Here is a 24010-nt window from a genome sequence, read left to right as displayed (position 1 = left end):
TTCATTCAACCCGCTGTAATCCCCCGCCCGTAGGGACGGGATTCGCCTCCCGCCAGCCGGGCAGCGCGCCCGGGAAGGGCAGCGGCCGCCGTCGGTGCCGTTGGTGCCGCTGGCCGGTGAGGGCCCGCGGGCGCCGGGCGGGCGGTGCCGGCCGCCGCACGGCGCTGCTGCCCCCTCCGCCTGGGAGGAGCAAGAGGCGGCGGGCGTGGAGCGGGCCGGCGGGGGAGGGCAGGATTTAAACGAAGGGCGGTGACACCGCACAAAAGATTTCGATAGGCTTAAGTGAGGTTACAGCAAAGGCAACGGGGAGGGGGGAGCCTCCCTCAGAGCCATGCAGCGTCTGGCTGGCAGATCCGCCGCAGCCGCCTCTTCCCAATAGTTTGTCTGAAAGCCTGAGAAAGGGAATTTAAAAGAAGATTTCCGTTTTTTTTTTTTTTTCTTTTTTTATTTTCTTTCCCTGGGAGTTGGCGACTCAGCCAGAAAACATGGCAGGAGGAGCGCAAGGCCAGGCGGGTCGCAGCATCCGCGGCTGCAGCCCGGAGCCACCACCCTTGTTTGCGGGAAGAGCCTAAGTTGGTGCGGCGGCGGCGGCCACAGCGGGAGCCGAGCGAGGAGGGGCCGGCGGCGCCGAGTCTGCGGGGCCCTGGGCGAAGGGGCATGGACCGCGGCGGCGGGGAGCGAGCTCGCAGCGGCCGCGTGAATGATCGAGGCAGGAAGGAGTGAGGCAGCGGCAGAAGGAAGGGGAACGGATCCCGCCCGCCCCCAGCACCCGGATCCGGTGGATTTTTTTTTTCACCCCCTCCCACCCTCTTTCTTTTTTTTTAATTTCCCTTCCCTCCCGCGGTGCCCCCCGTCCCGGTTCCCCGCGGTGCCCCTTTCCCCGGCCCGGCGGCGGGGTGCGCGGCGGGGCTGTGGCGGCGCGGGGCGGCGGGCGGGCCACACCCTCCGCGGCGCTTCCTGCGAGCCGGCGGCGCGGGGCCGCGGCGGGCGCGCCGGGGGCGGCACATGGTGCGCAGCCGCCGCCCCTCCGGCCCTTGCGAGCTGCGCCCGGCTGGCGCTCAGCGACCGGAGGAGCCGGGGACACGGTAGCAACTTGGAGGGCTGTGCCCATGCCCCAACTCCGTGCGACTGCTGGGCGTCCCTGAGGTATTCCGTCTCGTAAAGGGAACTTTGCGCAGGATCCCACAGCTGGAGGAGGTGGTGGAAGGGAGGGGAGCCAACCTGCGAAGAGGAAAAAAAATATATCTATCTGTATATTTTTAGCTAAGAGATGCCGGAACGGGGCCCGGCGGCTCCCAGCGAGCACCGACCCGCCGCGGGAACGCCGTAGGAGCGAAGGCTGGCGCCGGAGCGGGGCGGGCGCCCCGGCGGAGCTCGCTCCCCGCAGCAGCGGCAGCCCCGGCGCCCAGAGCCCTTTCTTGCCTCCCGGCGATTAATGGAATGATGTTGCGGAAAAGGCAGAGCGATCCTGCCGGGCTCAGTCGGGACTGCGCGGGCGGCGGTGGCAGAGGCGGTGGCAGCGGGGTAGCGAGCGGCATGCGAGTGCCCCCCCGGCGCTATGGCTAGCGGCGGCTCTGGCAAGTCCAGCAGTGAGGTGTCTGGCGGCGGCATCCCCAGCAGCAGCTCCCTGCAGAGGAAGAAGCTCATCTCTATCTGCGACCACTGCAAGATCAAGATGCAACTGGTGGCTGATCTGCTTCTGCTGTCGAGCGAGACCAGGCCGGTGAATACTGAGAGCCTGTCTGTCTTCGGTGAGTCCTTCGAGAAGTGCAGGGACACGATCATTGCCAGGACCAAAGGACTCTCCATCTTGACCCATGACGTCCAGAGCCAGCTCAATATGGGACGCTTCGGGGAGGTGGGGGAAAGCCTGATGGAGATGGGGGAGCTGGTGGTCTCCCTGACCGAATGCTCTGCCCACGCTGCCTACCTGGCTGCAGTGGAGACTCCGGGGGCCCAGCCTGCTATGCCTGGCTTGGTGGATCGCTACAAGGTGACCCGATGTAGGCATGAGGTGGAGCACGGCTGTGGGGTCTTGAAGACCACCCCTTTGGCAGATATGAGCCCTCAGCTCCTGCTAGAGGTTTCTCAGAACATGTCCAAGAACTTGAAATTCCTGACAGATGCCTGTGTGCTGGCCAGTGAGAAATCCAAGGATAAATTTGCTAAGGAGCAGTTCAAACTCAGTGTCAAATGTATGAGCACCAGCGCCACTGCCCTCTTGGCGTGTGTCAAGGAGGTCAAGACTTCACCCAGCGAGCTGACCAGGAACCGATGCATCTTGTTCAGCGGACCTTTGGTGCAGTCTGTCTATGCCCTGGTGGGCTTTGCCACTGAGCCCCAGTTTTTGGGTAAAGCTGCCACCATTAATCCAGAGGGCAAAGCTGTGCAAACTGCCATCCTCGGAGGAGCCATGAGTGTGGTATCTGCTTGTGTGCTCCTGACCCAATGCCTCAGGGATATAGCCCAACACCCCGAAAGTAGCACCAAAATGAGCGATTACAGGGAAAGGTTGAGGAACTCAGCTTGCGCCGTCTCAGATGGTTGCAACCTGTTATCTCAGGCACTAAGAGAAAGATCTTCACCCAGGACTTTACCGCCAGTGAACTCCAATTCTGTGAATTAACCCCCCACATCTTCTGTTTAGATACTTGTCATTGCTAAAGGAAAATAATATCCCACCTCCTCGCCCCTTTTTTGTATACCAAAGAATTTGCTTGGATGAGCCCAATCCTTTGATTTCATGTGGTGAAGAAGCAGAACATATTCAAACTATATGTACTAATAAAGGTAGCCAGATTTGGCTTCTCATTATTTTACTTTAAAGTCAAGCAAGTTATCTGCAGATAAATTTTCCTTTATTCAGCAAGGTCTTCACACAAATGGTAATAACAACTGTTTAAAAGGTTTTTTATATTTGGGGAGGTGGGGGTATCTTAGGAAAAGAAAAGTTTTAAAAAAAGCTTTAATCGCGCTGGGTGCGGTTTTTAAAGTTTGTCTTGTCTTGTCTTCCGAAATTTCCCTTCTAAATTTTACTGTTTGGTTGTGCAGGAAAAAGGTTACCTCAGTTCTCACTCATTTAAAAAAATGAAAAAACCCAACACCACGTAGATGATGGATGTAGCTACTATTTTGTTTGGTTTTGTTTTGTATGACTTTTTTTTATTTTGCATCAAGTGTTAGGTTAGAAGTGCATTTGGTGTGTAGGAGTGGAAGGACTGGAGGTTGTGATTATGTTTTCCATGTGTTGATTTCCAAACTGGGGGAAAAGCTACTGTGAGTGTTTAAACAAACAAACAAATTACACTATAACAAAAGTGATTTTTAATTTTTTTTCCAATGTCAGTTTTTATCTTGCATGTACTGGAGTATTTATTTCATCTATTAAAATGTTATGTTTCTCAGATGTCTTTCTGTGAATCTCTTAATACTTGAATAATTGAACAACTAGGCCTGTTTGCATTGTATGTCATTTTCCCCAGGGAATGGGTGGTACAAATGTAGCTGCTGTTCTAGACAGCAGCGTACAGGCTGCAATTCATTTCTTTTATTTTCATAAATACTGTCCCTCCCGCAATTGCTGCCCCTGCTCCTCGGGACGCCTGTGCCAGCTGCTGGGTGGCTGTGGCTGTGGGACGCTGGACAGTGCCGTGGCGTTGGGACAATTGCTCGGCAGGCGCTGCAAGGGGCACAGGCTGGCTTGGTCCATCTTTATCAGCGTTCTGTGTTCTCTTTGAGATGCTTGTGCAGTTTAATTCTTGCAGATGTAGGCCACCTGTGTTAAATTTGTGAGTTCCCATATTAATTTATTAAGGATTTCTTGACAAACATTACCTTGCCGGGTAGCCCTGCTTGTTCCATGTGTTGGCTTAGGAGCGCAAAGGTTTGCTGGACTGGGCCCTTTGATTCCTCAGCGGTTTGTGTTGGAGCTTCTTAGTGCAGATAATGGGAAAAGTTAGCTAATTTGAGGCCCAGTCCGCCTCCTTGAGAATTATGAGTGGACCTTAGGGAATACTGTGGTAGATCCTGTAATTGCAATGATGATTTTTTTTTTTTTTTCCAGCTTGGTCTTTGTGAACCTGTGGGGTCTGTTGCCTTCTATGTATTCCATGAAAGGTTAATAGAATAGCAGGTCTCTGGCAAGGAGGCTTTCTTTGTCTGCCGAGCTCCATTGCATAACTGGATTTTTTTTTTATAGGTCTGCAAGTCGAACAATGTTGAAAACTACTGGAGAATGTACCTTAAAAATGTGGTTACCATGGTTTAAGCCTTTACTGCATGAGTACTGTCCTATTTATCCCTTTGAAGAAGTAAACAGTTTGGGTTTGGATATGGAACAGTCCTGGAGTAGTGAAAGGTCTTCCTTTTATAGCATTATTGTTTCTCTTGCATGAGATGCTTTTACTTAATTTCAAACATGAGTAAAACATTAATGAGTAGTAGACAAATACGTCCTGTCAAAGGAGATACAAGCTAAGCTTGTATAGCCGTATCTTTGGGGTTAGAAGAAAATAATTCCTTGACTTAAGTACAGTGAACCCCAGTATTAGGTTTTATTTATTTTTAAATTAAACTTTTCTGACTTCAGGAATTCTATGATTAGGTCTTTTCTTAGGGAAAAATCAGTTCAAGCTACATTCCTCTGGGGTATGATTTTCTCACTGTGTTATCTCTGATGCAATATAACTCTAGCTGTATATGCTGTAGAAGCATGGATGTCAGCATCTGTTTTTATAAATAAATACATACACATGCTGTTTGAAGTTTGACTTAGATGCCTCCACAGGTATTTCCTCAGAGGCTCTCGCATGTGCGTGCAAACACGTTTTCCCATCTGGATGGCAGGAACAGCTGTAGGGCTCCGGTGGGATTCGTAGGAAGCCAAGGCCATCTACGGGGAGGTCCTGTGTCTCTGTAGCATTTGCGGTTGTCTCCTCAACTATCCTTTGTGTCTCCCTCCCTCCTAGCATGTCTCTGTGGAAGCCACGATGCCGTCTCCATCTGCCTTTCCTACTTTTCCGCCGTTTTGCTGAGGGGAAGGAGGAAAATGGGGCTGTAGGGAAGGCAGCGCTCGCAGGATGTGGTATCTCCTGTGGCTGCAGACAGGAGGTGAGGAGCCGGCTCCACCCTTCCCTTGCACAGATCCTGATGGTGCAGAACGTCCCGTGGGACATGTGGACATGGTGGGAGGGTGCGTGTACCAGGGCAGCATCCTTTAGCTCCCTTCTTTTGAGTTACCGTGACCTACATTTGCGAGGCCTCCTTCCAGATATAAACCAGGGGGTTCTGAAGGGCAGCGCCGCAGCATGTCTGACAAAAAAAGAGAAGAAAGTCATGTCCCACCGGCTCTTTTGATGTTTCTACTCAGTAATTTTCGGTGCTGCTGAACTAATTAGATTCTTTTTGATTCATTTATACATTATTGAGGTTATTTGGATCACAGTGCGGCCTCCTTATTACCTCTGCATATGAAAGGCAATATATTATTAATTATGATAGCGCCGGTTTTTGTTGTGGTAAGATTTTAAGTGGTTTAGTGCAATTTTTGTTTTAACAAGGATACTGCAGATTCTTTCCTCCTTTTTGATTATATTTTGAAGCGAAGTCCATGCATACATATATTAATATAAATAATTTTGTATCTTCTTTTTTCTCTTTTAACACCGAAGAGAAACAAACTGCTCTGACCTCTCATTGCTTTGGAGGTGTGTGCGTTTTATAACATATAACGTGAAAAGTAGTCAGGCCAGGATTTTAGTTAACAAGCTGATTTTAAAATATATATATATATATATACAAATAGTAAATTCACCCAACTTACTGTAACATTCTAAAATAAGAGTAATTTTAACACTTCAAAACGTTCAATCATTTCTTTCCAGAGTAGAACCCACAGAAAGGCAACGTGCACTGCTCCCTGGCCTCAGCTTAAGAGAGTATCTGTCCAAATCTGTGCTATTCATAAATCGGTACAGCAAAGTTCAAAAAAAAAGGCTTTTGATGTGAACAAGTACAACTGTTTTTATGCACTATGAGTAAATGATTAACAGGAAAATATATATACATATGCACATTGTGGCATTTTCTGAGCTGAAGGAGTGTGGTTCCACTACTAACTGTGAACATATGTATGTTTTACATGCTGTAGAGCTGCATTTATAAAGACATTGTATATCGTGATGATTTAGTTGAAATGTATTCCTACAGAGTATTAATTCTGATAGAAGAGATATATCAGTAGATATACTCATGTTGTGTTTTTACTTTGTACTTTCTGGGACAGAAAAAATACATAATGGACTAGTTTCAGGGTGCGATTGCAGCCGCATCAAGGTCACTGATTATCACTTGGCATCATACTTTAGGCCCTTGTCGCTGAAATGCTTGCGGCATTTAGGTCAATGGGTAGTGTCACTATTTCAACATAGGCTTAAACAAGCATGAGATGTAATTTCTGTTCTGGAACCTTGCTGATTTTGACAAAAGAAAATATTTCAGGGTGCTTACATCACCTATGTCATAGATCTACTCTAACAGTGCATTTAATAAAAGGGTTAACTTATTTCTAAACACATTATGCAATGCACATTTGTAGCCAAAAATAACACTATCCCCACCAAAGGAGAATTAAGCTTATTTTTTAAATGTAAGAATTTTTTAACAGAGAAGTTGTCACTTTTGCATAGTCTATGAATTTGGTATTATCTTTTGATTGCTGCTTCATCACAGTGAAGTTCCTTATTGATTTAATACAGCAGCTGAGTCTCGAAATTCGAGATCGGAGCAATGTTTTCTGATTCTAAACAAAATAAGTTCTGTAAGACAACTAGTAAACTAGCAGCAAAACACTATGGAAAAGCAAGTACACTACTTAAGGGAATTTGCAAGTGTAAATCTATGTTATTTTTCAAAACTAAGAAAGAAACGACCACGGGTCAGATAATTCCCTTCACTTTTTACCACAGGAAATGATCAAAGTAGCAGAAAATCTGCTCTTTTTGGCCAAACTTCTGTCAGAGACAGAAGGGGTCGAGCCAACACATGGTGTATGCAGCCTTGCAGCAAGAGGGGATGTGGCTGATGGGAAAGGAGGTGGAACCAGAGAAAATCTTTAGGGTAACACCTCCTATTAAACCCACAGGAATTTTCCTATTCTAGATAAAACAGAGGCCGATGGAATAAAGCAAATCTCAACGCAACCCTTCTTTCCGGGCTGTTACGACGCTTGTGAATGAAGCTGTGGGGCTGGGAGTGTTGGGGATGCTCTGTTGAGCAGCTGTGCTGCTGGAGGGCACCAAGGGCCTGTGGGCTTGCCCTGAGGTATTGAAGAAGTACCGGCAAAAACATCTACCTGCCAGAACAGTTTGATGGGAAATGAAGGGGTTGTTATTTTATTTTATTTTATTTCTTTTTCCTCTCTTCCCTATCAGGCTCTTTCTAGACTTTACAAGCAGAAGCAGATGGTAGGAACCAGTACATTCTACTTTGTTCTTGCTGCCTGTGAAAGGTGCCAGATGGGCCATAATAAAGATAGAAATTCTCTTCCTGTAGCGCAGGGATAACACTCTTTTTGTTAAGGCTGCCGTATCCTCACAGCATCACCATAACCTGTTGTGGTTTTTTTTTTGGGGGGGGGGCCCACTGGTTTCAGTCTTTGCCATTTTGCCAAGAAACTGATAGTAAATCCCAGTGGCAACCTGATGGGCCGTTAGGACCATAAAAATATTTCACATAGGGCACCAAACCACCACCAGGTTTGGATCATTGGGCCAAAAAATATCCAGGCTAGGTATGAAGTGCCAGGTCAGATCCTTCATATGAACAACCTGGAAAATTAAATACTGTGTAGTCTGAGAGGTGTTTATTTACTTGGGAATGATGAATTATTAATTTTTTTGTATAACAGTAGTTCAAAGGTATATTTAATTAACATAATTAGAAGTAGTATTCTGAACCATTTTCTTAATGAAGACAGACATGAAGGGCCTCATCCATGACTCAATGAAGCCTGTGTAATTAAATGTTAATATTTTCTGCAAATTATGTTAAAATGTGAGGGGTTGTCTCGCATTGCAAAGTAAGGAATTTCATATTAATTTTAATTAAGCTAAATATTTTCTTAGAACTGGTTTTATTGTACTAGAGTCCTTTGAACCTAAGAGGTTTTTTTGTTTGGTTGATTTTGGTTTTGTTGTTTGGGGTTTTTTGTGTGTGTGTTTTTGGTTCTGGGTTTTGCTTGGTTTGTTTAACTATGTGGTGTACGATGCCATATTCCAACAAAGTCAAAAGCAGCATTTCAAGATTAATGCAGAAATTCCTGGGGTCTTTTGTCAGTTCGCCAGACTCTTGTTCCTGTCCTAACTTAATTTTTTAGCATTTCCTTTTATGTTAATAAAGGCTTCCTATGGCTGTAAAAGTTGAAGCTGTCTTACTCCACAGACAGCCTGGTTCTTATGTAGATACTATTTAGATTATTTAGAAATCCTGCTGGTTGCCAGATGGAGCTCTTTTGGGCTTTATGTTAAATACTTGGAAAGCTAAATAGCTTGATTTTTCTCTCCTCCCTCCCTTCCTCCCCCAACAGAGTAAATAAATACTTGAAAGGTGATTACTAACAAGTTGTTAACTTCAGTTTTAAGATTAAATTAGTTTGAGGTGAAATGATGGCAAGTATGAGATACCTCAGAGCAGCTGGTTTTTGGCAGAGTTTGACTTACCTACTAAGATTTTAAACCAACAGTTTTTCTCCGGGTTTGTCTGGGTAGCAAAAAGCTGAACTTTAGTCTAGGGATAGAGAATCCTGAAGAGCATCGTACACGGCCCTGAATCCTGCGTTAGCATGCAGAGCATCAGCAGCAGAGCCAGGTCTGGTTGGCCTTTGTCTGGATTTTAGCAATTTTGAGGCTTAAGTTTGGTTGAAATTCAGCAAACTGCTGAGTCCAGAAATGTTTCTCAAAAGAGCGGTGCCTGTTGGGCCCTGTGGTGCTGATGAACTGCAGGACCATGTGTTTCATACCCGGTGTACAAGGTGTTCCTCCCGTTCATGCAGAAGGTGCTTGGGAAACACTGGGAATCTATGTCCCACCAATCATAATTCTCTTGTCAATTGCCAAATGGTCAAGACGGTAATTTTGGCCTCAATAGTTATGTTTTTAAAGTACGGAGTAAAAAAAATGCCATTTCCTAGGCAATTTTTTCGGTATGTATTGGTTCTGTCTGGTTCACATTAAATATAGGAAGTCTTCTGAATTGGTAGGCATGCTGGTCAGGTGTACTTTGGCCCCTCTTTGCATTCTGAACATGCACGCTATGGAAAAAAGTGAGAAAAGTCGAGCTGTATGTGCAGTGTGACAAATTATAGGCCCCACAGCACTTCTGAATTGGCAAAGTGGCATGTAGTTAATGCTCTGGTCTTACTTAAATGCTTCCGATTTAATCGATGTTTAAAAATTTACTTTCTGTTTAAAAATTTACTGTTCTGGCAATGTTAGATTCATAGTTTAAACACTTTAACCCCTTTTATCATCTTTAAGTAGCCATTATTCTGAAACTTTTCAATCTCAGGGTCTGGCTTTAAAAGCAGAAAGGAAAACTGAGCCCTGTATTTGAGTTTTAGTGTTTTAAAAAACTTTAAAGCTAATGGGTCGACCTATTTTTAAATTAAAGACCATGGAAAAATAGTGGGTGTATTCTTTTTCATGTTGAAATGAGCTATTGTTTCTCTGCTCGTAATTAAAAACGCGCTTTTTAGAAACTCAGATTGGTCCTAGAATTTGTAAGAACATCTGTGAGCAAAACTATTCTGCATGAGATTTCCTTAATACTGACTTTAGGCATGAACTCCGTCAGAACCTGTAATTTTGTCTTCTCTTGTGACTGTCATATTAGAGGAGTTTGTAAATGGAGCTGGTGGCATCAGAACAGGCTGAAGAGCAGTTGTTGAAGTGAGCGGAACAAGCTGCAGAGACACCAGTTCTATCTTTGAAGCTTCAGAGATACGTGCTGCTCGTCAGGGTATCTCATATGGTTGTTATGCTCATGAAGAGTTACAGTGAAATATAGGACTGAAAAAAGGCACAAGCAAGAGATGGTTTGTTTCAAAGTGAGGGCGCAACTTAGTTTTTAAGGAGAAATTATTAGGTCAGAACTGTGAGAGTATTTAGAGGCTTAACTCCCAGTCATTTGCAGTGGGAGCTGCACGTCTAGAAAGTTTGTGGACCTGGTCATTTATGGTGATGTTTGATTGCATGTGGTTTTACAATTAAACTAAAAAATAAAACACAATTTTAAAATTTATCAAAATTATTTTTCTCTCCAACTGCGAAAAAAAAACCCCAAACAAATAAACAAACCCCTTCTTGGTATATTTATCCAATTCCTACCTTTTAATGGACAGTTTCAAGATAATTAGATGAAAATCGCTATCTTGGAAAAATAATTTTACTCGTAAATTTCAAAGTCATAGTCTGAAACTTGTGAGCATCTTGTTTTGGATGCGATTAAGGTCACATCTGTTCATTGGGGCGGAACAGAGCAAAAAGCATGCTTTTCTGTCTTGGTACATGAAATAACAAAATGCTAAATATTTTTCTTTGATTTACTTACATGATAGTACACAAAAATGCCTGGCTTCATCAATATTGCTGTTTTGGATGCTGAATAACCTTTTGATTACAGACCCAGCACTTCGCAGTCACTTTTGTTGGAAAAAGAAAACCCATCTGTTGAAGGACCCTGTTATTTCGTTATAACATTCTCTATTAAGTTTGGTTTTGTTTAAGACAAGAAAGCCCATATCAGAATTATGTGCCAATTTCTTTTATAAGATCTCACTCATTTGGCAGAGGAATTGCATTAATGATATCTTGTTTTTTTGTACTGTGTCATTAGAGAAGGGTGAGCACATGCTGCACTTGTAAAGGGATGAAATAATTCGCTCACATATTTGAAGCTTTTTCTGTATTTTTCCCTTTTTCTCTGAAAATAATGGTGGGCTGTAGAAGACATTCCCTGGATGATAAATATGCTTTACAAATGCACAATGGTGTTCAGAAGCTCCAGTAAAACAGAGTCTTAAAAACTAATAAATTTATCTGTTAGAAACACGATTTTAAGCAGTACTTTTTCAAAGCTTTTCCCCAGAGTATCGTTTTAGCCATAGTTTTAGTTGGTTTTGTTACATTCACATAATATTACTGTTGGACATTTCCTCCCCTATAAGATGGACTGATTTCACTTACGGAAGATTCAGTTGCTGACTGGTTTTGGATCCTTTTTAAGGCTGTGATCTGTGGGATGTTGCACGTCCTTCCGTGTAAGACTGTGTTTCACTGAAGTGATCTGGAGTTCACATGAATCACTCATGTCCAGGGAAAATCACTCCTGTCAAGACAATAAAGCATAAAGAATCTTCAGAGCACATCTATAGGAAAATTCTGTAAGATGGACAACTGTCTTCCAAAAGCTCTCTGTCTGAATTACTCCCTCTTCCTCAAGAATATTAACTTAAAATTAATGGCAGTATTTACAGAATTTCAGCTGCCAAATGATGGCAGCTGAATGCTACATGATGAGGGAAAGCCTTCCTTCATGTTTTGCTTTTGTTTATAGCCTATCTAAAAATAACATTTTAAATGTATTTTTATGCCAAAAAAGAGCAGGGTTTGTTTTATCAGTGCGGAGGAAACAAGGTGAAAGCCTCTGTTGTGGTTTTCAGAAGTGGGCTGCAAAACAATCAATATCCCCTTTGCTTATTAGATGCTGCGTAACTAAGTTATTCCACTGCTTATTGCACTCTAAAACACCTTTTTACTGTTGATTTGCATTGACATCCTACAGTTTAATTTTAGAAAAGCTCTCAGCTTGTTTATGTGCTTCAGTCGTATCGGCTGTACATAAATTCTTCCTCAGAACTAAATAATCCTGGTTAATGATCAAGTGAAACGATATTAAATTTATTTCTAAGGGGAAAAGCTAGTGCTTGGCGTAAGTCAGATAAATTCAACCTAGTAATTTCAAAGGCTGTTGCATTTGTAGTGGTGCGTTTGAGGACTCTGACAAACCTGAAGCATGTTATTTTCAAATGATTTAGTTTTATCACCATTCCAGAGATTACAGAATTATCTCTTCCAGACTAGGTTATTTGGGAATTAAAGCCTTTTAGAATATGTTTAGCAAATAGGATCTCGGTTAGATCTATTTGGCAGGGTGGGTCCTACCTGCAGACATGAAACTGGGCTGTACAGGTTGAGCATGTTGTGAGGGGGGTGTTGTAGTGCTAGTTAAGAACTGCTTTACCTAAGACTGGGTATCTGGGATTTTTCAAAGAAACACAGATTTTTATTATTTAAAGGCAGCCTTGTAGATACGTTTTTGTGGGTGAAAGGTCCAGAAAAGCTTATTATGGTGATCTCACCTCTCTTTAGTTAAATACTTCCATTGCCTTTTTTTGATATTTTCCTAAAGACACAGCAAGCGCCCTGTGCGAATACGACCCATTGATGTTGGTAGCAAATCAGATCCTGTTTTCAGCAAGGATAGAGATTATATAATGATTTTCTTCCCTGGGTGAATTCTTTGTCTCTAGCATCCTACCTGTACTGTTAGTCTTGATGGATGAACTCTGAAAACAATGAACTTTGCCTTGATCTCAATAACTGGTGTAGCCACAGGGATCCTTTCAGCCAGATAAGGATCAGGTGTGGTAGATGCAGGTATGAGTTATACAGGTATAAACACACATACAAAGGGAACACCTTCCTAAGATCTGACCTTTCTTCCCCACATGCTTCTCTATAAACAGTATGTTTCTTGCCTTCAAAGAATAATAAGTACTGGTGGGAAGACAAAGTCTGCTGGAAAAGCAGGTAACCATTAGTCAGGGGCCTTGGATAGACAGCAGATCTACCAAATTACTACTAAATACTTATTACATGGCTAAAAATCTGCATCAGAATAAGCAGCTAGCTCAGAACCTCTGCTTGTAAGGAGGGACTACATGGAAATATATTGGGTAATATGAGAAATGCTTGTTGTCATCATGCCTTGCTGGTGATTTTGGGCCTCTACATGTTAGGACTAGGGAAGAATGTGGAAACTTGTTTGGTCAAAAAGTATAGATCAGTTCTCGGGAAAGAAAAAGGCCCTTCCAGAGTTAGCTTGGATTAAGCTGATACATAGGGAGATGCAGCTTTCTGGTATTAATAATTAAGGGATTTGTAGGGCACTGTGAGTCACAGTACCTGTCAAGGGCACTTGGGCTAAGTCTACTTATAGCAAACCTTTCTTCTTCATCAGAATGAAAGCTTTGCTGTCTACACCTAGGCTGTTCTGTATTTTCACTTCTCCATATGTAGAGGGCTATGCCTTGCCTAAAAAATAGAGATTAAAAAATAATGCACCTCTTTCTCATGAAGTATGTCCCACCAGTCCTCACTTTCTCGTTGCTGCCTTGCTCCTGAGCACAGTGCTATGTAATACTGTCAAGTGATGCTTTACTTTGTTCTTGCTTTTTGCATTGTCACTCACACGTTCCTCAGTGTACATCATCAGACTAGGAGCCATTCCTCACCTCTGTTTCTATTTCTCCTCTAATGCTTCCAAAAAATCTCTTGTGCTGACTTACAAAACCAGCTGGAACTGCAACATCGCTCCATTTTAAGCTCTGAATTGTGTTAGCCATTACATTGGTTCCACATGCTGCTTGGGTGGAGACATCAGTTAAAATTCCCAACACGGCCAGTCAGGCCAGGAATTGCAGCTCTGTGTAAGTGGTGGTGACTTTCTAATTCTTGATTACATTATGCTAGAAAAGAGGATTGTTCCCAGAGCAATTTACCAAGAGGGGAAAAATGGAAATACTGTTCAAGGATGACCTTCCACCCCAGTGATCTATTTGGCTGGCGTCTGTTATTGCTCAGCTTCTCCGTCATGGGTTTTGCAGTAGTCTGCTGCTTTGTCATCGCTACTAAGTGGAAAACTCCTGAGCTCACTAAACAGTTTGTGAGGGGTTTGGGCAACAGCAGATAGATTTATGAATGCAACTGCAGGACCAAGTATTCATCAAAGTTACCTGAAATAAACATGGGTTCTATTTGAGCAGACTTTAGATTGAAGGAATTTTTAGAATCCATGCATTTAAAGTGCTATCCCCGAGCCCACGATCCTGAGCTAGAGAAGTGGAGAAAGGAGCAGAAAGAAGGGGATTACTTTGCACCGTTCCAGCATGGGAGCAGGAAAAGTGTTGTTGCGATTGTCTCCAAGAGAGAAGCAGTGCTGTAATCCTGTTTCATTTTCGTACACAGAACTTGAAAAGATTTTTTCCTAGAAATGTGTAATGGGACTGTCAGAAAACAGACCACTCCCCTTCCCAGTAGTTTCCTGCTGAAGTCATTTAAGGCCTCTCACAGCTTTCATCTGTGTAGGCACTGAGAAATCACGGGCCAAGATTTTTCCTGTTTTTTTTTTTAAGTGGAATACAAGCTAAAATGAAACGCTTTAAAGAAAAAAATCATTAGGAAAGAAAGTTAGAAGTTTCTCTGCATGTGAAGCTGGCTCACCACTTAAATCAGTTTCTCATTCTGTTTCTGTCAATCCCAGTGAAGTGGATCTAGGTGTTTTTCTTGTTTTAGGTATTGCTAAAAGCACGACTGCGAGCTGCCCAAAGGGGCGGAGAGAGGAGTTGTTCCTTACTTCACTTCTGGGACTGTCTGTTCAGGGCTTTGCACAGGAGGTGACTTGGAAAGGCTTGTGAATTCCATTTACTGTGCACTCAGACCTGATGATCGCAGTAGGCTGAACATAAAAAACCTGCTCTGCAGGCAACAGCCCTAGTGCAGTAGCTATTTAAAAAATTAAAAAAAAAAAAAAAAAAAAAGAAAGAAATCCCTTTCTGGAGCTGGTAGATAGTCTGCATTCAAAAAATGGGATTTTTTTTATTGGTATATGTGCCATGTTTAGCACAACTGATCAAGGCATCATGCTTTTAAAAGAAGCCATTACTGCTCTGAATAAATGGATGCTATTTAGCATGCATTTTCTAGTTGGACCGAATTCAAGCCTCCCATTCTGAAACAGATAGCTTTTTTGGATTGCATTCACTTGTCTCGCAGACAAATCTGTAATGTGGATTTGTTCTTCAGATGAATGATACACATTTCATCCGGTTTCTTTCAAGTCAAACTCTGCCTGGCACGGGAATGATAAATGTTTTTTTCTTTCTCCTTCTGTCTAGAAGACCATGTTGTACTGTGAAAGATGAACTTCATTCCCAAGACAGATGAACTGCATTGGAGATGGATTCACTGGTACATGTTTGCAGTGCTACAGTAGTGCTATAGGGACCTTATCAGATAAATTTATTTTGTGGTAGTATTACGCCTTAGTCATGTTCCATGTATTAGGCCTTTTGTAAAGCGTGAATTGGAAGTTATACATCCTTAAAGCCTAGAGGAGTCTTCTCTGTAGGGAGTGAATTGTCCTCTTTTCTTTTACCTATATTCCTATTTTCTTTTGTTTTTTTTTCTTTACTCTATGGGAGCAGTGATGTATATCCAAGTATTTCAGCCTTTGAGCAAGAAGAACTTAATGAAGTTTGCTGGCCATTATGAATTACATACACATTTAAGAGAAGCAAATACTGATATTTAAGTAGGCCTCCAGCATGCTACAGATGCAATCCTGTGTATTTATATGTGTATTTGCATTTGTAATGAAATTGTGCGTACCTGATGTGTAATTTTTAGGAATTTCCTTGATCCAATGCATAGGAAAGCGCAATGTGTATAGCCTAAAGAACAATTTTATGACTGCTTTGAATTAAATTCCCCATCAGGCCCCAGGAGCAAATTCGAGACTGATGAACTAACTGGCACACTCAGAGAAAACTCAAGTTTGCTCCGAGCGTCTGATCCGTATCCTGCAGCGCGAGCGGGCTCTGAGCATCACCTGGCCCAGTCACCTCCCTGCGTCCCCCCTGCCCTTGTGATGAGACCATATGTTTGAGGCTAGACAGACAAGATGTCCTGTGGCCTCTCTGACGTGGTGTGATGTGAGGACTCTATAAGACAATTTGGATTCAGGTTGCCTGGAAAGGAAAAGTTGCGTTATGTCTCAAAACCTGTTCCTAGGAGTGGCCATCTCGGGTACACTTTAAGCAAAGCTCCAGGGCTACAGCTACGTGCCTGTTGGTGCTAGAAACTCAGCCAGCGTTTCCCAAGGCTGTTGATCCTTACCTATTCGCCAAGGTATTTTTATTTGTCTGTATTGTTACTGGCATGCTGCTTGTTTCTTAACTAGTGTCCGCAAAAGTTCTTGTCATACTGAAAACAAGATCTGAACTGAATCCAAGGATTGTGGAGTTGGTGCAGCTGTGTGATGGGGAGGAGCTGGTACATGCTTTCAAAGATTTGAAACTATTAAGCATATATTAAAGGAAAGGACATCTAAAATGCTTTTATTTCTGGTGGTATTTTCAGCAAGTACAGTTTTGATTCTTTTATAACCTCTTGTATCCAGAGACTAAGACTGGCCGACCCTACTTTTGTGTTTTAGCAACAGTAATTAGCAATGCCTGGTCTATTTTATTGTGATACGTACATACACACATACATTGACCATAGGAAGCATGTCATTCAGAAGCCATTCTGCCAGAGTCTCTGTCTGCTGTTTAGCCCCTTGTGTAACGGGTGGCACCAGTCACCACAAGTCACCGGTAGTGACCTAATGACCAGTCACCACTAGTCTTAGTGCAGCAGCATTTTTATACAGAATCCCCTTCTGTCTGGGAGAGCCCGTCTAAGAACCTCAGCACACAGCCGAGTGTCTGAGGCATGGTGGCAAAACCCTAGACAAGCACTATAAGCCTTCCTTCCTAACAATACACCAGTTAGAGTTGCTGGCAGAAAGTGATAAGAGTGTCAGTGGCTGTTTAGATTAGGGAAGGATCGGGTGTGTTCAGCGAGGGGGATAATGTTTTTTTAGGTTTTCCCTCCTGGGACTAGTTTAGTATTTCAGGCACGCTTGGGAACTCGTTTTTTCCCCAGTGGGCTAAGACGTGAGCTGGACAGTGTGTATGGATCTGCGAGAATGAGACTTAACGATGCTTCAGAAAAAGCGATTGCATATCCTATAATGCTAGCTTTGTTTCTGTGTGCCTGTATAGACTCCCTCGGTATTTGTTTGCTGACTTTTCTTTCGGTTTAAAATACAAAGAAGATGCCTATTTCAGCCTGTTGGGGCTGGCAAAATACTAAAGATAGACAAAAGCATAAAGTGCAGCTGAAACCAGTCCTATATGATTGGTCTCTATATCAGGGGGAACAGCTGGGAGCTGCTACTGACAGCATTACTAAACCCACGTTTTTTTCCATCTGTTTGACTGTATGCTTACTGTGCATGCCCTGTCCAGCAAAAGGAAGAGCCGAGACTGGTCTTCTTTTTATTCACTATATCCGGGAAGGTTATTTAGAGCAGCATTGTCTGAGTCACTTTGTCACAAGCTAGTTCAAAAGGCGTATGTTCTATGTAAAAACTGCTCCAAGAAGATGAGGAGCAGCCTCAAAAGGGACATATTCATACAAATCACTATTCAGAGATCTTGAAATATAAAACCACATAGTTCTGAAAGAAAAGGCCAGGACCCCAAAAATAATTGGCCAGGGTAATGGAAATTGTTAGAAGAATGAATGGGAACAGCCACAAACGTTGCCAAAATCGTTATGGTCATCAAGCTGAAAAATGAGCCTGGTGGCAGCAGCGCATCCAGATGGCCAAACAAGACTTATCGGTAATCCATCCATTCGTCTGATTGGAACCTCATCCACCCACCAGCTCAGGGAGAGACTCCAGAGCAGTCCTAAGGAGGCTCCCAAAATCACAGGTGCTGAGCTCTTCTCGGTCTCTGAGAAGGACTTGGCCTCCTCAGCAGTCCGACAACCACCGATGAAGCCACAGGTTCAGTGGAGCCCTCTGAGCAAACATCGCACTGAGGTGTTAAAAGGGATGATTTTTGAACACCGCAGGTCCTGTATTCCTGTGGCTGGGCTGAAATGCTGTGTGTGACGCCAGTGTGCCTAAATGTGTGTCAGCAATTAAGGACCCAGGAGGTCTCTCTGAAAACTGCTCTACAGCCTTGTGTCGCTCACCTTGCAACGGAACTTTTCCCAGCACACTATGATTGCTGTAATAGGGAAGGGAGCTTTGCCCTACACTTTCTAAGTACCCTTATTTCTCAAGTGGCCTAACATAATTAGATTAAAATAAGAGGAATTGGGCCTAACCTTGACTCCAGCTTGGATTCTGCCAGTCCTTTTCAGACCCAGAGAAAAGACTTTGAGCTTGAAATCCTGCCTGTTCTTTCCAATTATATTAATTTGCCTGATAAAAATTTTATGTGTATGTTCTCTTCCTACAAACTCTGCTTCTTTCTTGCTACAATACGATTATTAGTTCCAGCCTGGAATGATTGGCAGGTATGTAAATTGAAATAAATAGGTCTGACCTGAACCATTAACTAAGTTAAAAAATAAAAGCCAAATTACTGTACATTAGCGTAAGAGCCCTTTGGCAGCTGGTTAAGGAAGAAACCTCCTCCCCATGAGCTGGACATGATGATTGGGATTCTGAAGTCACTGTCACACAGAGGATATGGGAGCATAGGGAGCACAAGGCTTTTCTCATAAATCAGTCTATGGCTATAACTAATGGAATCTGCAGCTTTTTCGGACCAGCTTTGCTCCTCAGAGCAACATTAGGAACAGTGCCTGACTCCTACAGCGTGGAACCAAACCTGGTGAAGAGACTCTTCCCAGCTGGCCTGGAAACAACCAACTTTCCAGGTAGAACTCAAGGAGATTGAGAGTGGGCTGGAGTTGTAATGCCAAAATCCATAAAAGCAGCTGTTTGTCCTGGAACCGCAGTTAATCACTGGTTCACACTGACACAAAGTCACTGACACACTTTGATGGAGGAAATTCAGAGTAAGAAGTGGGCGAAGGAAGTGCAATGAACAGAAAAATGAAGCTTCTACTTCTCAACATGTCTTTTTAGGTTGGGCTTAAGAAGACAGAGATGGAAATGAGTAGTGAAAGTGTTGCTCCTGTGGGTTGGTTTGTTTGTTTTTTACTTTTGTAGCAGCTACCATTTTTGAGTTTGTTTTTGGAAAGTTGTCATTAATTGATATTTATTTATTGATATGGTTAAAAGTAAAATCTAAGTGCTTACCATAATATTAAGTTCTGCTGTCCACAATTCACCAATTCTCTTAAAGAAATAACTTTTTCCATAAAGCATCTGCCTTATAGTTATACAAAACTTGGCCTATTTAATGTTTAGCTAATTTCAAAGACTACTAGCAAGGCAGAATCAATAAACTGACATTACAGTCAACCCCACTATTTGTCTTTATTTGTAACCTCTTCTATGATACTAATGTTGCAATATTATTTGTTGTTTGCACTGATCAGCATCCTGATAACCAATGGCAAAAACTTGATGTGGTAACGATAAACACTAGAATCATCAAAGCAGCCCTAAATGTCCTTTTGCAATACATCAGCAGCTGCATTAGCAAAGTAAAGGTACCTCTTTAAAAGACAAACAAACCTTGCCTTCAGTATGGAACCAAAACGTAATACAGAATGATTCACACCAGATAAATAATTGCTTTTCAGTTGCAATCATTCCCTATTGAGTTGAAGTGGTATGATGCTGTTTTGATCTCATCAGTTCCAGAAAGCATGCACAAATGAAAAGAAGTGATTTTAACACTTTAGGAGGTGGAACTGCAGCTTGCACAGAGCATCCAGCCAACAGAACAGGAATAATTCTACAATGATTGAGCTCAAATCTATGCCAGTTTACAACTTCAACTACAATTAATTGAATTTCTCAATTCCTGAAAAATTAACCCCACATAATAACCCCCGTGCATTTCATCTGTCCACAGTTTCCACAGCATTTGCCACGGAAGAACCCAAAACACATATAACCCTTCTCCCATTTAATCTGATTGCCGGTGGGGCTCCTACCCACCTTCACGGGGAACTTGAACTTCTACTCCCATCTGCAACACAAATCCATCTTACAGGGTATCAATGAACATACACAACAAGAATTTTTAAATGGTCATTCTGAGCACAAATGCACACATAGGAATACTCCCCACCTAACACGGGAACACAACCACCTCTTTGGAGAGCAGTATAAGTAATACGACAAGTTGTAGCAACACTAAATAATCATCATCCTAGGGTAACAACAGAAGCAACGAGAAAATACAACATTTGAATCAGAATTTGCTGGGAAAACATTTCTCATGTGGCATAGAAACCGTATTGACTGCAAATATCCAGCACTTTGATAGTACTGTGCTTAAAGGTGATAAATTCAGCAAAAAGGACTTCAACACTGTGATTAGGGCAGAGGTTTGGTTAACAGCTGGAGTGGGGTGACCACATGAGAATGACCATTGGAACATGCTGATAGTACCTGTGCAATGCTGGGAAGATTCCTTCTTGTAAACACCAGATGACTTCTCTGTGAACATTTTTCATGTGTACAACAGGAAACTCCGGTCCTGCAAAACACACACATCCTGAGGAGGTTGTCATGTGAGATGGTGCAACAATCATGACACTAATTTGTCATGTACAGTTCCTATGTTCTCCCTGAATGAATCTCTCTCTCCACACTCAGCTCAGTACTGAAAATACTTTGAGGTCTGAATTTGTTCTTTCATTCTTTAATATTCCTGGAGAGGTGAGGTCTGATACTCCTGTTGATGTGGAATATCATCTCATTTCCAAAAATGTCCTGTTGATTTGAGGAAGATCATTTGGCATTAGACATGCAGGTGTTACAGTTAGCATTTCTGAGGTTTGTCTATGCTGACAAACAATTCTGCCAAGGAGTTTGCTCATTAAAACAGCATTGAAAAATAAATCTAGGTGAGACCTGAATGCATTTAAATTAAGTTTGCTTAAATAGCAAAAAAAAAAATAAATCCTGTGTTATTGTTAATAACACAAAGGTGTATTTCTTACCTAATGTAAAGTTCAGTTTTTCATTGGGTTTGTGATCTATGGAAAGTCTTTCCTTAGCAAAGAGAAACAAACAATCTCTGTTTTCCCAGTGGTGCTCATTACTGATGCAGACTTGCTGTCAAATTGCCACTACCATTGCAGAAAGATATACAAATCAAAAGCCTTCATATACTGGAAATTTAATAATTTAGCAAGCAGAATATACAATTCATATAGCTGAGAACAAACAGTAAGCACTAAGAAAAAAAATATAAAAGAAATATCTTGTCAATTTGAGTTTTCTTAATATAATTTAAGAACATTGTCTTGAAATATATTCTTATATACTGCCACATTATCTGAATTCAGTTCTACCACCATAGCTGCCTTCTGCTTGAAGAAAATACATGTTAAACCATTGTAATTATCTAATTTTTTTAAAATTGGAAAACTGCACAGAACTAGTTGCAATTGTAGAATTTCAGATCAAACTGCTTCAAAGTTAGTTCTGTAAGTGAAAAGTATACATGTATAAAATTAGCAATGTCGAAAAATCTAAAAAGACCAATTTTCATAGCAGCCAACTGTTCAATAGTAAATATGCTCCGCCTCTCTGCTAGGAAGAATCAGATGAATTCTTGCAATTCTCTTTGTAATTCTGCTCCAAGTCCTTCCAAAGCCAGTGGAAAGATTTTTATTAAGACAACTTATTAGGACTTCATTTTACGTCTTTGTCTCACCGATATGAGTGCTTATTTCATCTTGTTATTTCAGGGTTTCCAATCTCAAACCTACAGTCTGCAAAGAGTAGTGGTGGTGTTTTTTTTCTTGAAACTGAGATAGTATATTAAACAGCAACAGACATTTGTTACTGGTCCATGGCAAGATTCCAAATTATATCAATTCTAATAATTTACTTTCAATGAATTTTGAGATAACAAATCATACTGACCACAAAAATGTCCTTAGGTGACACCAATGACAAAGGGGAGTTGCTTTTGACAGACAATTCTTATTCTTGCAGGTGTGCTCTCACAAGGCTGGGCAAGTCTTTATTTTTTGGGGGTTTCCATGGTGATGTTGGCAGTCCTAAATGGAAACAAAAATATTTAAAAGGAGATGTTAGAAAAATAAAAAGCGTGATTCAAATGTGACTGAAGTTTGCATTTTTCTAAGAGTAGGATGCAGAAATGTTGTATATGTTTTTTAAAATTGTATCTAATTTAAATCCAAGGACAAATTCAGGCACATTTTTACACACTGTTGTGGGTTTGGCATCATAAAAAAAACACTTTAAGGAAGGCCTGTATGAATCAGCGAACGCAAAGCGACCCCTTTAATGTTGTGTTTTCTGTAAAAGGCAGCCATTTTCTATAACTTGAATTTTCATACAATTGAAATAATCTCTGCAAAGGTGAAAATGGTTGCTGCCAAAAAAATACATAACACAAAAACCCAAGCGGGTTTCATTTGTTTTAAAAATAGCCTTTAAACATTTTGAATGCTTAAAATGAAACTTAGAGCACCATCTCAAAAAGAAGCCTGCAACACCTAAGAGAGGGTTTTCAATTTACTTCTTTCTTCTAGAAATGAAAGCTCTGCGCCTGCATTGCAGCAGGACGGTTCCTTCAGCAAGTGCTCCCCGCCATGTCTTGCTGATCTACAGCAAAGGAGGGGACAAGTCCCTGCAGTGCAGCTATTGGGGCATGTTTTAGGAGAAAGGGTCTACATGGGCTCCTGAGCTACAACCAGGCACAAGGCCTATGGTCCAGAGTAGCAAATGATAAGATGAGAGGAAGTGGCTTCAAGTTGCACCAGGGAAGGTTAAGATTAGCTATTAGGAAAAATTCATTCATGGAAAGGCAACAAAGATGATTAAGGGAGTTGAACATCTCCCTTAAGAGGAAAGGCTGAGGGAGCTGGGGCTCTTTAGCTTGGAGGAGACTGAGGGGTGACCTTATTAATGTTTACAAATATATAAAGGGTGAGTGTCAGGAGGATGGAGCCAGGCTCTTCTTGGTGACAACCAGTGGTAGGACAAGGGGTAATGGGATCAAACAGGAACACAAGAGGTTCCACTTAAATTTGAGAAGAAACTTCTTCTCACTGAGGGTCCTAGAGCCTGGCCCAGGCTGCCCAGGGGGGTTGTGGAGTCTCCTTCTCTGCAGACATTCCAACCCGCCTGGACACCTTCCTGTGTAACCTCATCTGGGTGTTCCTGCTCCATGGGGGGATTGCACTGGATGAGCTTTCCAGATCCCTTCCAACCCCTGACATTCTGTGATTCTGTGTGTAAAGCCGTGGGACAGGCTGCCCAGGGAAGTGGTGGAGTCACCATCCCTGGAAGGGTTTAAAAGATGTACAGATGAGGTTCTTAGGGACATGGTTTAGTGCTCGATTTAGGTTGTGGTTGGACTCGATGATCTTATCTTCCAACCAAAATGATTCTGTGAGGCACTGGACAGTTTTGGACAGTCCCCTTAGGACCAAGAGCCATAACGACTAAGGCAACAATGCAAATGTGAGGGCAGCTCTGGCATGGCATTAGCGAGCCCATGAAGGTGGTATCGATCCCCAGAGACCCCAGTGAAAAACGAGGGGAAGCCACCTCCTTTCTGCTCTCGCAGTAGGCTGGGAAGGTGTCCTGAGGTAGGAAAATGCCGTGTGCGCCTTTCCCTGTGCTTGCTTTTGCTTTGAAGGGAAGACAAGAAGATGGCCTGGCGCTAAGGCAGTTTCAGGGACCTGCTGGCAGTGCTATTTATACACCGTGGCTGAAAAATAGCACTTTAAGTGCCTCTGTCAGAAGTTTCTGGTTGAAAAAAAACAAAAAACAAAACAAAAAAAGCCACCCCAAAACAATTCCACGTCTGTGAAAACTTCCAAAAATTGCTTTCCTCAGTGTAGAAGCCGGATATATATTTGTTGAATCAGGCTCTAATTAGGTAGGATACAAAGGGCTTTCTCCCCCCGCGATACTTCCTGCTCAGCAA

The 24010-nt window shown here is 42.5% G+C and overlaps 1 protein-coding gene and 1 long non-coding RNA gene across 2 annotated transcripts; one reads left to right on the top strand and one right to left on the bottom strand.

The window, feature by feature from the left end:
• Positions 1–278: 278 nt before the first annotated feature.
• Positions 279–3406, top strand: TLNRD1 (talin rod domain containing 1). The gene is made up of 2 exons (XM_082060883.1): positions 279–778; positions 1264–3406. Exon 2 carries the CDS (start codon positions 1559–1561, stop codon positions 2624–2626), a length of 1068 nt encoding a protein of 355 aa, XP_081917009.1. The 5' UTR covers positions 279–778; positions 1264–1558; the 3' UTR covers positions 2627–3406.
• Positions 3407–3550: 144 nt separating this feature from the next.
• Positions 3551–22098, bottom strand: LOC309443700. Its single transcript, XR_014184845.1, has 4 exons — positions 21973–22098; positions 20488–20575; positions 11241–11382; positions 3551–5310 (listed from the first exon to the last, which is right to left on the bottom strand). It is a non-coding gene; the product is annotated as an uncharacterized lncRNA (long non-coding RNA).
• Between the last annotated feature and the right edge of the window lie 1912 nt (positions 22099–24010).

Source organism: Streptopelia decaocto, assembly GCF_964273445.1.
Source record: "Streptopelia decaocto genome assembly, chromosome: 9".
Classification (NCBI taxonomy): domain Eukaryota; kingdom Metazoa; phylum Chordata; class Aves; order Columbiformes; family Columbidae; genus Streptopelia; species Streptopelia decaocto.
This window is presented reverse-complemented; position numbering and strand designations above follow the sequence as displayed.

Bases quoted from the DNA above. Each gene is read 5' to 3' on its own strand.
- TLNRD1 (XM_082060883.1), top strand. From the start codon at position 1,559: ATGGCTAGCGGCGGCTCTGGCAAGTCCAGCAGTGAGGTGTCTGGCGGC.